Below are 15,372 nucleotides of genomic sequence, written 5' to 3' on the forward strand. Positions count from 1 at the left end.
TTTATTGTCCCTCTCAACCCCATTCTCCTGCCTTCTACCTGTAACCTTTGATGCCCTGACTAATCAAGGTAGTGTCAACCTCTGCTTTCAATATACTCAGTGGCTTGGCCTCCACAGCTGTCTGCGGCAATGAAGTCCACAGATTCACCACCTTCTGGCTGAAGAAATCCTCTTCATCTTTGTTGTAAAGAGACATCATTGTATTCTGAGGCTGTGCCCTCTGGTCCGAGACTCTCTCACTATGGAAAACATCCTCTCCACATACACCCTATCTAGGCCAGGATTGCACAACTTTTTTTATGCCATGGACCCCCTTCCATTAACCAAGGGGACCCTGGACCCCCAGTTAGGAACCCCTGATCAAGGCCTTTAAATATTCAACAGGTTTCAATGAGATTCTTGTAAATGACAGTGAGTACAGGATCAGGGAGATCAGAGAAATGTTTCTCATATGCTAACCCTTTCATATGGGTGTATTTAAGGCAGAGATAGAAAGGTTCTTGATTAGCCAAGGCATCAAAGAGTATGGGGTGAAAGCAGGGGAGTGGGGATGACTGGAAGAATTGGAATGCCCATGATTGAATGGCGGAGCAGACTCGATGGGCCATATGGCCTACTTCTGCTCTTATATATTATGGTCTTATTCCTGGGATCATTCTCCTGAATTTCTTCTGGACCCTTTCCAATTCAAGCAATTCTGTTTCAAAAGGTTAATGTTTCTATGAAAACAATAAACAAAGAGATGTCATTGTAAAAAATGAAAAGTCATCTATTACATTAACTATTTTATTCTCTGATAATGCTTCCTGACATGTTGAGAGCTTCCAGCCTTTTCTGTTCTTACCGAAGAGTTTCAGCGTTTGTCTCCTAATGAATATTGCAAATGAATCTCAGCTGAACATATTTTGTTCACTTTTGTACAATTAACAAAAAAATAACTTGTTTGTTTCAAAGTTCAAAGTAAATTTATTACCAAAGAACATATATGTTCCTATATACTACCCTGATTCATTTTCTTGCAGGCATTCACAGCTTGGATAGACACGTAAATGGTGAGGATATGGAGGGCTATGGTCCAGGTGCAGTTAGATGGGAGTAGGCTGTTTAAATGGTTCAGCACAGACTAGATAGGCAGAAGGGCCTGTTCCTGTCCTGTATTTTTCTACGACTGTGACTCTCAAGAACAAAGAGATACAATACATTCAATGAAAGCCTACGCACAAAGACTGACCAACAACCAATGTGAAAAAGAATCCAAACAAACTGTCCAAATATATAAAAAGAAACAAATAATAAATAAATATTACGTTGGGAGCAGCCTGCAAGTGTCGCCATGTTATTGGCACCATCATAGCATGCCCACAAATCACTGATCCTAACCATAGGGCTTTGGAATATGGGAGGAAACCAGAGCACCCAGAGGAAACCCATCTGGTCTTGGGGAGAATATACAAACTGCTGGCAGACCACAGTACGTGTGCTTGCAACACTGCGTGTCCGACAGAGTGATCAGCAGCACTGGGGCTCCACAGGGGACTGTCTTGTCTCCCTTTCTCTTCACCATTTACAACTACTGCACAGAGTCTTGTCATCTTCAGAAGTTTTCGGATGACTCTGCCATAGTTGGATGCATCAGCAAGGGAGGTGAGGTTGAGTACAGGGCTATGGTAGGAAACTTTGTCACATGGTGTGAGCAGAATTATCTGCAGCTTAATGTGAAAAAGACTAAGGAGCTGGTGGTAGACCTGAGGAGAGCTAAGGTACCAGTGACCCCTGTTTCCATCCAGGGAGTCAGTGTGGACATGGTGGAGGATTACAGATACCTGGGGATACGAATTGACAATAAACTGGACTGGTCTAAGAACACTGAGGCTGTCTACAAGAAGAGTCAGAGCCATCTCTATTTCCTGAGGAGACTGAGGTCCTTTAACATCTGCCGAACGATGCTGAGGATGTTCTACGAGTCCGTGGTGGCCAGTGCTATCATGTTTGCTGTTGTGTGCTGGGGCAGCAGGCTGAGGGTAGCAGACACCAACAGAATCAACAAACTCATTCGTAAGGCCAGTGATGTTGCAGGGATGGAACTGGACTCTCTCACGGTGGTGTCCGAAAAGAGGATGCTGTCTAAGTTGCATGCCATTTTGGTCAATGTCTCCCATCCACTACACAATGTACTGGGCGGGCACAGGAGCACATTCAGCCAGTGACTCATTCCACCGAGATGGAGATGGAGCACAGAGCGTCATAGGAAGTCATTCCTGCCTGTGGCCATCAAACTTTACAACTCCTCCCTTGAAGAGTCAGACACCCTGAGCCAATAGGCTGGTCCTGGACTTATTTCATAATTTACTGGCATAATTTACATATTACTGTTTAACTATTTATGGTTCTATTACTATTTATTATTTATGGTGCAACTGTAACGAAAACCAATTTCCCCCGGGATCAATAAAGTATGACTATGACTATTACTCACAGAGAGCGGCAGGAATCAAACTCCAATGTGTGATCACTGGCATTGTAAACTGATTCGCCTACCGCTACACTACCATGCCACCAAATGGCTTCCAAAGTTCTTTGACATATCAATGTTAGATACCTTTCATATTAAGGCTGGTTTGCACTTGCAGCAGGCTATCAAAAAGGCAACTGTACAGGGTACTGGTGAGGCCGCTCCTGGAGTACTGCATGCAGTTCTCAACTCCTTACTTGAGGAAGGATATACTGGCTTTGGAGGTGGTGCAGGGGAGGTTCACCAGGTTCATTCCAGAGATGAGGGGGTTAGACTATGAGGAGAAATTGAGTCACCTGGGACTGTACTCGCTGGAATTCAGAAGAATGAGAGGAGATCTTATAGAAACATATAAGATTATGAAAGGGATAGATAAGACAGAGGCAGGAAATTTGTTTCCACTAGTAGGTGAGACTAGAACTAGGGGGCATAGCCTCAAGATTCAGAGGAGTAGATTTAGGATGGAGATGAGGAAGAACCGCTTTTCCCAGAGAGTGGTGAATCTGTGAAATTCTCTGCCCAATGAAGCAGTGGAAGCTACCTCAGTAAATATATTTAAGACAAGGTTGGATAGATTACTGCATAGTAGTGAAATTAAGGATTATGGGGGAAAAGGCAGGTAGGTGGAGGTGAGTCCATGGCCAAATCAGCCATGATCTTATTAAATGCAGAGCAGGCTCGATGAGACAGATGGCCTACTCCTGCTCCTATTTCTTATGTTCCTATTTCATATTATTTAAAACTGCATCTTTTGAAATCTTCTTTTATGCATCATACAAATCTTTTATTTTTAAAACTGCTTAGTAGCTAGTTGTTAAGTGACCCACTCACCATGTATCAGATAACTAACATTATCCTCTCATGTCAGAGCTAGTTACCTCTCTCTTTTATAAGTTCTTAGCCTGCAGTGTTTCTCGTGAGATAATTATATCAGCAAATCCTGAGTTCCTCCAGTATTTATAACGGAGACTGAGAATAGATTTTTTGAGCAAGTGAGCTGATAGCACCCCCTGGCCCAACCCCTGCCAGAAGTGTTGCAAGTTCACAGTCCTGTGAACTTCCTGTTCACAAAGGTTCACGAAATACATTGTGAAATGAGTTGTTCCATGGCAGCAGTACAGTGCAATACATTAAAAATAACTATAAGTTACAGTAAGAAATATTAATTGGAATAGACTCTTCTGGCCCTTTGAGCCTCGCCACCTAGCAATCCCTGATTTAACCTAATTACAATGACCAACTAACCCACTAATTGTCCATCTTTGGACTGTGGGCAGAAACTGGAGCACCTGAGGAATACCCACGTATTCCGCGGGGAAGATATGCAGCCTCCTTACAGATGACGTTGGAATAGCGTTGTGCTAATCACTATGCCACCATGCCACCCATATTAAAAGAAATGAATAAGTAGTGCAAAAAAGAGAGCAAGATAGTGAAGTAGTGTTCGTGGATTCTGGACAAATCCTGTGCATTGATGCCTCTATACCAGATGGTGACGTAAACAGCCAGAATGGTCTCCATGGTACATCTGTCAAACTTCGCTAGCGTCTTTGGTGACATACCAAATCTCCTCAAATTCCTAATGAGGTTTAGCCATTGGTGTACCTTCTTTCTAACTGCATCATTTATTGGGCCCAGATTAGATCTTTAGAGATGTTGATACCCAGAAACAAAATGCTGGATGAAATTAGTGGATCCAGAAGCATATCAGGGAAGGAATGGATATTTAACTGCCTATTTTCCCCTATAGAGAGAAATGGACATTCAGCGGTCCAGCTCCCCTTCCACAGATGCTGCTTCAGCCACGGAGTTCCTCCCGCATTTTGTTACCCTAGAAACAGCACACTCGGCATTGCCCAAAATCCAGTGTGCTGCATTTGTACTGTGGAAAGCATTCTAACTGGCTGCATCACTGTCTACACAGGGGCTGCTGCAGAGGATTGAAGTAAGCTGCAGAGAGTTGTAAATTTAGTCATCTCCATCATGGGCACTAGCCTCCATAGTATCCGGGACATCTTCAAGGAGGGATGCCTCAAAAGGCAGCGTACACCACTAAGGACCCCCCATCATGCCAAGTTCTCATTGCTGCCATCAGGAAGGACGTACAGAAGCCTGAAGACACACGCTCAATGATTCAGGAACAGCTTCTTTCCCTCTGCTATCCGATTTCTGAATGGGCGATGAAACCACAACCACTACCTCCTACTCTTTTATTTCTATTTTTGCACTACTTATTTAATTTAACTGTTTTATTTATATATATATATATTTACTGTAATTCACAGCTTTTTTTCTCTGTTATTATGTATTGTATGGTACTGACGCCATTAAGTTGGCAAATTTCACAACATATGCCAGTGATATTAAACCTGATTCTCATTCTGAATGCATTTCCATGTAAGTTTTGGTTTAAACTGAAGGTACCAGATTAATGGAATAATCTACCCTAAAAGTTAAAATTAAGATATAATTTCCTGCTAAAATCACATGATACTTTATTGTTAATAAAGCAAGGTCATAGAAGGAATACAAATGAATACACTCACAGTGCACATATCAGAACAGAAAACTCCGCTCTGTCTTGAAACATAGCAACTGCTATTCGATTGACTCTAAGGCTTTCTTCTCCATTCTACAAGCATCAATCCAGTCATGATCTCCTTTTGCACACTTTGAAGTACTAATGTTCTCAGTGTTATGTTTTTACTTATTTGCATTCTTGTCTTCTTTTGCACATTGACTACTTGTCAATCTCTGTTTATGCATAGTTTTCATAAATTCTGGTGCACTTACTTATTTTCAGAATCAGAATCCGGTTTAAAATCACCAGCATATGTTGTGAAATTTGCTAACTTAGTGTCAGCAGTACAATGCAATGCATGATAAATATAGAAAAAATAAATAAATGAATTACAGTAAGTATATAGATATGTATATTAAATACTTCAATTAAAAATAATAGTGTAAAAACAGCAATAATTTTTTAAAAGTGAGGTAGCATCGTGGATGCAATGTCTATTTAGGAATCGGATGGCAAAGAGGAAGAAGCTGTTCCTGAATCGCTAAGTGTGTGCCTTCAGGCTTCTGTACCTCCTTCCTGATGGTAACAGTGAGAAGAGGGCATGTCCTGGGTGATGGGGATCCTTAATGATGAACACCACCTTTCTAAGGCACTGCTCCTTGAATATGTCTTGAGTACTACAGAGGCGAGTACACATAATGGAGATGACTAAGTTTCTTGTAAATGCCAGCAAGAAAATGAATCTCAGGGTAGTTACATGGTAACATATACATATTTTTATAATAAATTTTACTTTGACATTTTGACTTTTGGTGCTGATAGAACATGGAAGAGTACAGCACAGGAACAGGCTCTTGGTCCACAATGTTGCGCAAACCAATTAAATTAGTAATCAAATGGCCAACTAAACTAATCTCTTCTGCTCACACGATGTCGATACTCTTCCATTTCCCTCACATTCATTAGCCTATCCAAACAGCTCTTCAAAATCCCTAATGCTTCTGCCTTCACCACCACCCCAGGCAGCTCCGAATTTCAGATATTTGTCTCTTTTTCACCACATTTTAACAAATATCAAAGTCAGAATCAGGCTTAAAATCACTGGCATATGTCGCAAAATTTGTTTCTATGCAGCAGCAGTACAATGCAATACATAATAATAAAATCTGTGCATTACAGTAGTATATTTCAAATCTGGTTATCAGGTTCACCACAGTAAGAAACATCTTAGGTAAATCCTTCCTATTCCTCGTGTTCAAGTGGTTGAAGGGATTGTTTTTTTTCAGTTAGTGCATCTCAGTGTTGTTACATATTACCCAACCAAACACAGACACCAGATTGGATAGGGACTTGCCTTTGAGAAAGGACTAATTACAAATAATCTAGTTTCATTTCACATTGCAAAGACATGTGGCTTGGTAGGTTATGAGTTGAGAAATTCAAGGCAACATAAATTTAAGGTATAGAAAGTACAGGGTGATATCACAAGCAAATTCCTTAGACAGAGAGTGGTGGGTGCATGGAACCCCATGCCAGGAGTGGTGAAGAAGCAGATACATTAGGGGCATTTAAGAAACTCTTAGATGGGCACATGGATGATAGAAAAATGGAGGTCTATGTAAGAGGGAAGCATTAGATTGATCTTAGAGTAGGTTTAAAGGTTGACACAACATTGTGGGCTGAAGGCTCTGTACCATGCTGTAATGTTCTATGTTCCGTTCTTGTGCAAGACAAAGAGGGAGAAAGAAAGATAAAGAAAGAAGGGGGTGGAGAAAGAGAGGTGGAGTAATGCAGACAGGAAAAAAGTAGAGAGAAAAGCAGAGAGAAGATACAAGCAAAGAGAAAGAAAGACAGAGTTGGGGTTGAGAGAAAGAGAGGACGAGAAAAATATATAGGCAGAAAGAACAGAGAAAAAGTTGTAAACTCAGTCAGCTCCATCATGGGAATACCCTCTTTAGCATTCAGGATATCTTCAAGGAACGATGTTTCAAAAAGGCTGCTCCATCATTAAGGGCCCCCATCACCCAGGACATGCCCTCTGCTCATTGCTACCATCAAAGAGGAGGTACAGGAGCCTGAAGTCAAACACTCCACGATTCACAGTTTCTTTCCCTCTGCCATCCGATTTCTGAATGCACATTGAAACCACGAACACTATCTCACTACTTTGTTTTCTCTTTTTGCACTATTTACTTGATATAACTTTTAAACATATATACATATACAGTTTTTATTATGTATTGCAATGTACCGCTGCCACATAACACCAAATTTCCCAACATATGCCAGTGATATTAAATCTGATTCTGAAAGCTACAGACAGGAAGAGTGAGAAGCAGACAGAGAAGCAAGATGCAAACAAAGATAAGGAGGTAGTCTGAGGTAAACACGAGGAAATCTGCAGATGCTGAAACTTCAAGCAACACACACAAAAAATGCTGCCTGGCCTGCTGCGTTCACCAGCAATTTTTGTGTGTGTAGTCTGAGGTAAAGTTCGTTTTGGACACCAATCCTGACAGGTGACAGGTTGGTACATTGTGAGCCAAAGGGCCTGCACCATTCTATGTTTGATGTTCTATAATAGTTCTGGGAACAGAACATCAGACAATGAATCCCAATTTTGTGGTCCAATACTCTGTTGGGCTTGCCATTTTCCACTTTGCCAATATCACTTACGAGATAATATGTCTATGAAGCTGCAGTAGGTTTGGTGGAGATGGGGGAGGGGTCATGGTAGCAGGACTGAAGAGCCTGCACTGTGATTCATTACACAATTACTTAACTGTGAGAGAAGTTTTCTTAAATTATTCTTCTTCACTGTACTGTTATATTCTCTATAGAGTCAATGGCTAATTGCAGAAAATGTCATCCCTTAACAAAAGAATTAGGATACAGTGGAGAGGAAATACCATTCTGAGATCAGGGAAATGGGACAGGAACTGTATATTGGCAAGCAATGAGAGAAGTGGCATCTGGAGACTTGGGCAGAAGAAAATTAAATACAAAAACAATCACATTTTAACAACTTTCTTCCAAAAGTACACCATGGGTACAACGCTCCCCAATATCTTCCAGAGGCAGCATGTGAATAGGATGGCATCCAACATTAAGATTCCTCACCACCCAGGACATGCCATCTTCTCATCCACCAGCAGGGTGGAAGTATAGGAGCCTGAAGTCCAACACCTAGATCCTCAATTTATCTCCTGCTCACTGTTGGGTTTGCATTAGGTACATGCAATGTTGGCATCATAGACTTGAGCTAAAAACTTACAGCTATGGCATGTCAAACAAAAGCACAAATGGCTGCAGAACTCAGCAGGTCAGGCAGTGTCGTGGAGGGAAATGGATGATTGATATTTCAGGTTGATTCCTTTCATTTGGTTTGAAATAGTAGAGGAGAGATAGCTAGCATAAAGAGGTGAGAGGAAGGGGTGGAGAAAGATCTGGCAGATGATGGGTGGATTCAAGTGAGGGAGATTGATCAGCAGATGGTGGAGAGGAGAGTAGAACAAATGACAGAGGCTGGAAGGTGATAGGCAGAAACAACAAAAGGCTGTAAATGATCAAATCTGATTGGAGAGAAAGATGGAGCATGGAACCCAACATGAGAGCTGAGTTGGTAGATAGTATGCAGTGGAAGGGGTTTGTGGTTGGAGTCACTCTCCCCCACTGTTCCTATCTTCCAGCTCCCCTCCTCACTTGGATCCACCATGTCATCTGGAGAAATACTATCCAATCCAATCATCATGTGCTGTGTTGTATGACGTGGGCAATCATGGTCTTCCATCTGTCTTTAATCTGAGATGTTCCAATAAATTCTTCAAAACTTTTCCCTGTCCATTCCTTAATGTAACTCATGAATGTCATGCGATGTTGACCACGACTTTTTCTTGCGTTAGTTTTTCCTGTCACTGCAAGATGTTTGAGCTTCTCTTTCCTCAGTACCTGTCCCAAAAATTCCAGCTGCTGTTTCCTGGTGTCAGCTCTCTTCTTATCCTGGCTTTTCACAATACTTTCCCATTTGTTACTCTGTCCTTCCACGATATTTTCATCATTCTCCTCAAAAACACAATTATTATGAAATATTGAATAGGAAAGGTATTTTTTAAAAGACCATTACATTTTCTTTAAATATCTTTCACTGAGCCAAAGGTGGAAAGGAATATTGCGGGATATTACATTTTCAGAAACGCTCACAAAAAGTGAAAAACAATGCTCTGTAAAGTTACAGCAGGAACTAACAGAAACATGTTACAGAATGACAGAATTATCAATTCCATCTCACAAAAATAATGTCAGCTGCAAAACAACATTTACAACATATACTCAGTGACCACTTTATTAGGTACACCTGCACACCTGCTCATGAATGCAAATATCTAATCAGCCAATCATGCAGACATGGTCAAGAAGTTCAGTTGTTTTACAGACCAAACATCAGAATGGAAAAGAAATGTGATCTAAGTGACTTTGACTGTGGAATGATTGTTGGTGCCAGACTGGATGGTTTGAGTATCTCAGAAACTGCTGATCTCCTGGGATTTTCACACACAACAATCTCTAGAGTTTACAGAAAATGGTGCGAGAAATAAAAAATATCCAATGAGTGGCAGTTCTGTGGGTGAAAACACCTTCTTGATGCGAGAGGTCAGTGCTGAATGGCCAGATTAGTTCAAGCTGACAGGAAGGCGACAGCAACTCAATAAGTACACGTTACAACAGTGGTGTGCAGAAGAGCATCTCTGAACGTACAGCATGTTGAACCCTGAAGTACATGGGCTACAACAGCAGAAGATCACAAACATACACTCAGTGGCCACTTTATAAGGTACAGGAGATACCTAATAAAGTGGCCTCTGAGTGTAAATCAGTGATAATAAACCTAAATCTGATTCTGATTCTCTTCAACTGCAAACAGCATTACAAGTCAGGCAAATGGATTTTTGCCATGTTATGTGAAAAGTGTAATTTTCTGTAGTTATTTACTTTAAATTCTTCACCAATCTAGCACAGGTAAGCTTTTCCCTTAAATTGTGTTCACATATTTTCCACATGATGTTGTAAAATATTGATGCCATAGTGGTACACGTTATTTTTTTTTAATATAAGTGCTTCTTTCTATCTCATTTACAACCCTCTTCTTAACATGCCCTATTGAAGATACGGGGACACTGCACATTTTGTTCTTTACTATCCGTGTTCTCTGGTGACAAGGCCCATCTGCCACCTGCTCTGGTCTGTGTCCCAGCGACAACTGTCGAGCAGCACCAAGATTGATTATCAGTCAAAAGCAATAACAGTGCACCAGATTTCTGTGGGTTAAGCTTGCTGAACCAGCAAGAGTTGGTATGAAATTTCAGCGCTGTGTGCCAACATTTTGGTGCTGAAAGAACAGCGGAGCATGTCGCCATGAAATACAGCCAAAAGAAACACAAAGCAGAAAGTCTCTCCTCCCAGTTTAGCCTATTAAAAGGGAGAGTGCAGCTGGAATAACAGCAATAGCTGTCATATAGAAAGACTATTAACTCTAGACTTTATTTTCAGCTTCTATCGTCGAAACTCTATGGTGACTAATTGTACCTAAGGAATTTTCAATTATATTTCTGTGGGTAAATGGTGTTTCCTTTTGAAATATGTTTAATATCAAGGCGGATCTAATTTTAAATACATTTATATTTCATTTTATAATCCTGCTCAGCACTTCTGCCGGTCTCTTAAATTTAAATAATCTCCCTCAAAAGATTATTGGCAGGTCAGCTTTTTTGAACTACACTCCTAAACTGTGGAATTCATACCTAAAACTGTAGGGGAGGCAGACACAGTTAACATTCTTAAACACCAGTTTAAAACCTATTTATTTAATCTTGCTTTTAACTAATATGATCTTTTATTTTTAAGTTTGCCTTTTTCGCATTATAAAGCAATTTGAACTACATTGTATGAAAAGTGATCTATAAATAAGTTATTATTATTGTTATTTATGTTTTAAAATGTTCTAAGTTTCAGAGTGATATTTGCAGAGTTAAATTAGTCTTTGAAAAATTAAGATTCCTTGTGACATTAGTCATAATGCAATGTTTCATATTTCTTCCCCTCTGCCATCAGATTTTTGAATGGACAAAAAACCAACCCATGAACACTACCTCACTATATTTTGCTCTATTTCTGCACTACTTACTTCAATTTATTTTTCTACATATTTCTGATTGTAATGTACAGCTTTTTATGTACTGCTGCTGCAAAACAACACATTTCTCAACATATGTCAATCATATTAAACCTGATTCCGATTCTGATTCAATCATATATGAATCAGCTTGTTATCACTGACCAGTGTGATATGTGCAAAGGAAAGATTTTATGAGTGTACCTTAAAAGGAATTTCCTCATTTTCTCATAAGGTTAATCATTTTCCGCATTAAATTGTGACAGGGGTGTTGTTTGCAAAATGTTATATCCTATTAAAATCAGCATATTGATTCCAAGGAATACTTGCACTGCCTTTCAAACTAAAATTAATAAATTAAATTAAAAATAAAATTACTAAATTAGCAGCAAAGTTCAAAGTAAATTTGTTATCAAAGTATATATATGTCATCATATACTACCCTGAAATGTATTTTCTTGTGGGCATTCACAGTTGATACAAAGACACAAAATATAATCAATGAAAAACCACATACAACAAGGTCAGGCAAATAACCAATGTGCAAAAGACTGCAAATTGTGCAAATACAAAAATAAACACAACAAAGTAATAATAATAATAAACAACAAGCATTGAAAAAATGAAGAGACCATGAAAGTAATTCCATAGTTTGTGGAATCAGTTCAATGTTGGGGTGAGTGAGATTATCCACACTGGTTCAGGAGCCTGATGGTAAAGGAGTACTACATAACATGAACTTTTTAAAACTATTCAATTGTGTTCACAACAAACAGGTTTAAAAACAAAAGAAATATATCCTGCTCCGTAATACTAATCAGAAAGATATAGCTTTCAATTTCCAATTATTGACCTTGACGGTAACATACTTACAAGTGTGAATATGCAATCAGAAGTAAAGTAGCACAACTAAAAACATATCATCACAGTTGGTCCATGTATTTTTTAATCATAAAACTTGTTCGCAGTTGAATTGGGTATATGCTCAGTGGCCACTTTATTAAGTACTCCTATACACCTGCTTGTTAATGCAAATATCTAATCAGCCAATCATGTGGCAGCAACTCAATGCATAAATAATTGGCTGATTAGATATTTGCATTAACAAGCAGGTGTACATAATAAAGTTTCCAGTGTTTTGCTTCTGGAATCTTTTACCTTTTATGTTTTTGAATGGATCTATGAAAGGCTCTCCAGTTGAAATATAGACATCAACATTATGAGGAATATCCTTTGGCTCAAATGCTTCTTGGCCATTTGCAAGAAAAACTCTCCTCGCAGCTGAGTTCAGGTTGAGCTTTATGGTACTCTCCTCCAGCAACTGAAAATGGAAAAAACAAACCATCATAAATAAAGATTCAAGATTCAAGATAGTTTGTCATTCATCAGTAAACGAGTATAAAGGAGAAGGAAATGATTGTTACCCCAGATCCAATGCAGCTTAAATAAACACAATAAGCATAAAGAACTGATTTTAAAAAAACATAATAAATATAAGTACATAAGATCAGCTAATATACACAGACTGATTTTATGAGACGCTAGGTACGTGAGTGTCTAAGGTAATTCTGACAGGAAATGGTCAAGTAATGATGGGGGTGTTGTGGTGGGGTGGGTCAGTGGGTGGAGTTGTAGTGGGTGGTGTGGTGGGGAGGGGTGGGTTAATGGTTGGAGGTGTAGTGGGTTGTGTGGTGGGCTGGGGTGGGTTAATGGGTGGTAGGTGGTGTGGTGGGGTGGAGTGGGTTAATGAGTGGAGGGGTGCGTTAATGGGTAGAATGGTGTGTTGTGGTGTGGATGAGTGGGTTGATATGTAGAGGTGTAGTGGATGATGTGGTGTGGTGGGGAGGGTGGGTTGATGGTGTGGTGTTGTGCGTTGATGGGTGGAGGTGTAGTGGGTGGTGGCTGGTGTTGTGGGGAGGGTGGGTTGATGGGTGGAGGTGTAGTGGGTGGTGGCTGGTGTTGTGGGGAGGGTGGGTTGATGGGTGGAGGTGTAGTGGGTGGTCTGGTGTGGTGGGGAGGATGGGTGGAGGTGTGGTGAATGGTGTGGTGTTGTGCGTCGATGGGTGAAGGTGTAGTGGGTGGTGTGGTGCTGTGGGTTGATGGGTGGTGGTGTAGTGGGTGGTGTGGTGTGGTGGGTTGATGGGTGGTGGTGTAGTGGGTGGTGTGGTGTGGTGGGAAGGGTGGGTTGATTAGTGGAGGTGTAGTGAATGGTGTGGTGTGGTGTTGTGGGTTAATGGGTGGAGGTGTTGGTATTTTTCAAGTTTGCTGGAGTACCTATTGAGCTACTTTGTCATTAGCAACAAAATGCCACTGTGTACATACATCTATTGATGCTTCTGGACACATCTTCAGTGATGTTCCTGGAATCATCGGGTGTTTCGGGTCTTTCAACATCATACAACCACCTCCAGGTGACCCAGCCGGGGCTGATCAGACCCCAGCCTGTGTCCAGATGGCTAGCTACTTATGACTCCATGGCTCCCCTCTTTTGAGCCACAGCCATCTTGAGGCCCTCTCTGTCACATCGGTGGTACTGCGGATGGCTCTCCTCTTCCTCTCTCCCTCGATGCCCAAAATGCTGAAGGCTCTAACTAAAGAACGGGCTACGAATCCCCTACAACCAATCTCCACTGGGAGACACCTCGCTCTCCATCCAGCCTGCTGACAGTTGGGTGACCAGTCCTGCGTACTTGGAGAGCTTCCTTTCAAAGGCCTCCTCCAAGCTATCTTCCCATGGGCCTGTCAGTTCCAGCAGCACCACTTGCTTGGTAGACTCACACACTAGGACAATGTCTGGTCGCAGGGTGGTGACTGCCAAATAGATTAAATCAATCACAACAAATCAGACCAATATAAACACAAGCACTCAGCAGAAACAACACTCAGTTGAGTGCTGATGATGTCACCTCGACTGGTGATGAAATGTTTGTGACCTAACCTCCAGGCTCGGCAAACAACCCTGCAAGCAATAAGTCATCCCGAGTACCAATCTTCTCTTTCTTTTCAGATTGAAATATTCATTCAAGAGAGGAAATTATATGATAGATGGGCCATTGCTGTCAACTTTCCAATTCATTAGTCAGGTAATTAGACAATGAACTAAGATAATTTTTTAAATAAATATATGTTTTCAGCGGCTTTCTACACTGCATTAGAGAGCCACAGTAGCATAGTGTTTAGCGTGAAGCTATTACAGCTCAGGACGTTAGGATTCCAATGATATCTGTAAGAACTTTCTTCCGGGTGCTCCAGGTTCCTCACACAGTCCAAAGATGTACCGGTCAGTAGGTTAGTTGGTCATTGTAAATTGTCCTGTGATTAGGCTAGGTTAAATTAGTGGGTTGCTGGGCAATGCGGTTCGTTGTGCCAGAAAGACCTGCTCCACGCTGTATCTTTAAATAAATCATTAAATATTGTTCAAAGGTCATGATTAGACCCCAGCTCCGGTATGCTGTCAGTTCAGTCTTGTGTGAAGCTCAGATTGTTACACATTGAAGCTATTCTTCCAGTGGAGATCTCTCCAACTACCACCATCCCCATCTCCACCAAACTTACTGGCATGTTATATCTCATAATAATACCAGCACAGCGGAAATTGTCAAGCCCAACAGAGTATTGGACCACAAAACTGGGAACTATTATAGAACAGATAACATTACACCACAGTACAGGACCACACATTAGAATGACACAAACCAGTAGCCTTTGGATTTTCCTGTGCCCACATAAGTCCGTGAAGCGAATCTGACTTCAAGGTTACTTTAAGCGAGGCACGTATGCATTGCGTGGTAGTGTGATGATGTTTGCAATTCATGTATTTTCATATATAACTCATAATAATTTAAACTCCAGAGGAATTTAAGATCTAAATATGAAATTATTCAATAACAGCTGGCATGTGATCTTATACAATTATAGAAGTATAAAGAATTTCTTCACAGAGCCATTACCAGATTGAAGTTAAGTACTGCAAGTTTTGCAGAAATATTGTGGGTCCCATTCTTGAAAGCTGTTACTTTTATGATCGTCTCCTGATGTTTAGAGAGTGGCTTTTGTTTGCAATCCCGGCAAGCTGTCAGCAGCCTTGAAGACAATGAAGAATGCACCTTCCTGTGTAAAGGGAAATTTATTCAGTGTGTGAAACAGGTAATAGGAAGCAAAACCGAATTA

At 40.7% G+C, this 15,372-nt stretch overlaps 1 protein-coding gene across 1 annotated transcript in view; it reads right to left on the reverse strand.

Annotated features, from left to right (window-relative positions):
* The window catches only part of LOC134353570 (doublecortin domain-containing protein 1-like), a 610,678-nt gene that overhangs the window by 521,908 nt on the left and 73,398 nt on the right, over positions 1 to 15,372 (reverse strand). The window contains exons 4-5 of the mRNA XM_063061626.1: positions 15,153 to 15,312; positions 12,361 to 12,523 (exon numbers count right to left, since the gene is read on the reverse strand). Coding sequence (XP_062917696.1) covers positions 12,361 to 12,523; positions 15,153 to 15,312 — 323 coding nt within the window. The remainder of the gene's footprint in view (positions 1 to 12,360; positions 12,524 to 15,152; positions 15,313 to 15,372) is intronic.

Source organism: Mobula hypostoma, chromosome 11, assembly GCF_963921235.1.
Source record: "Mobula hypostoma chromosome 11, sMobHyp1.1, whole genome shotgun sequence".
Classification (NCBI taxonomy): domain Eukaryota; kingdom Metazoa; phylum Chordata; class Chondrichthyes; order Myliobatiformes; family Myliobatidae; genus Mobula; species Mobula hypostoma.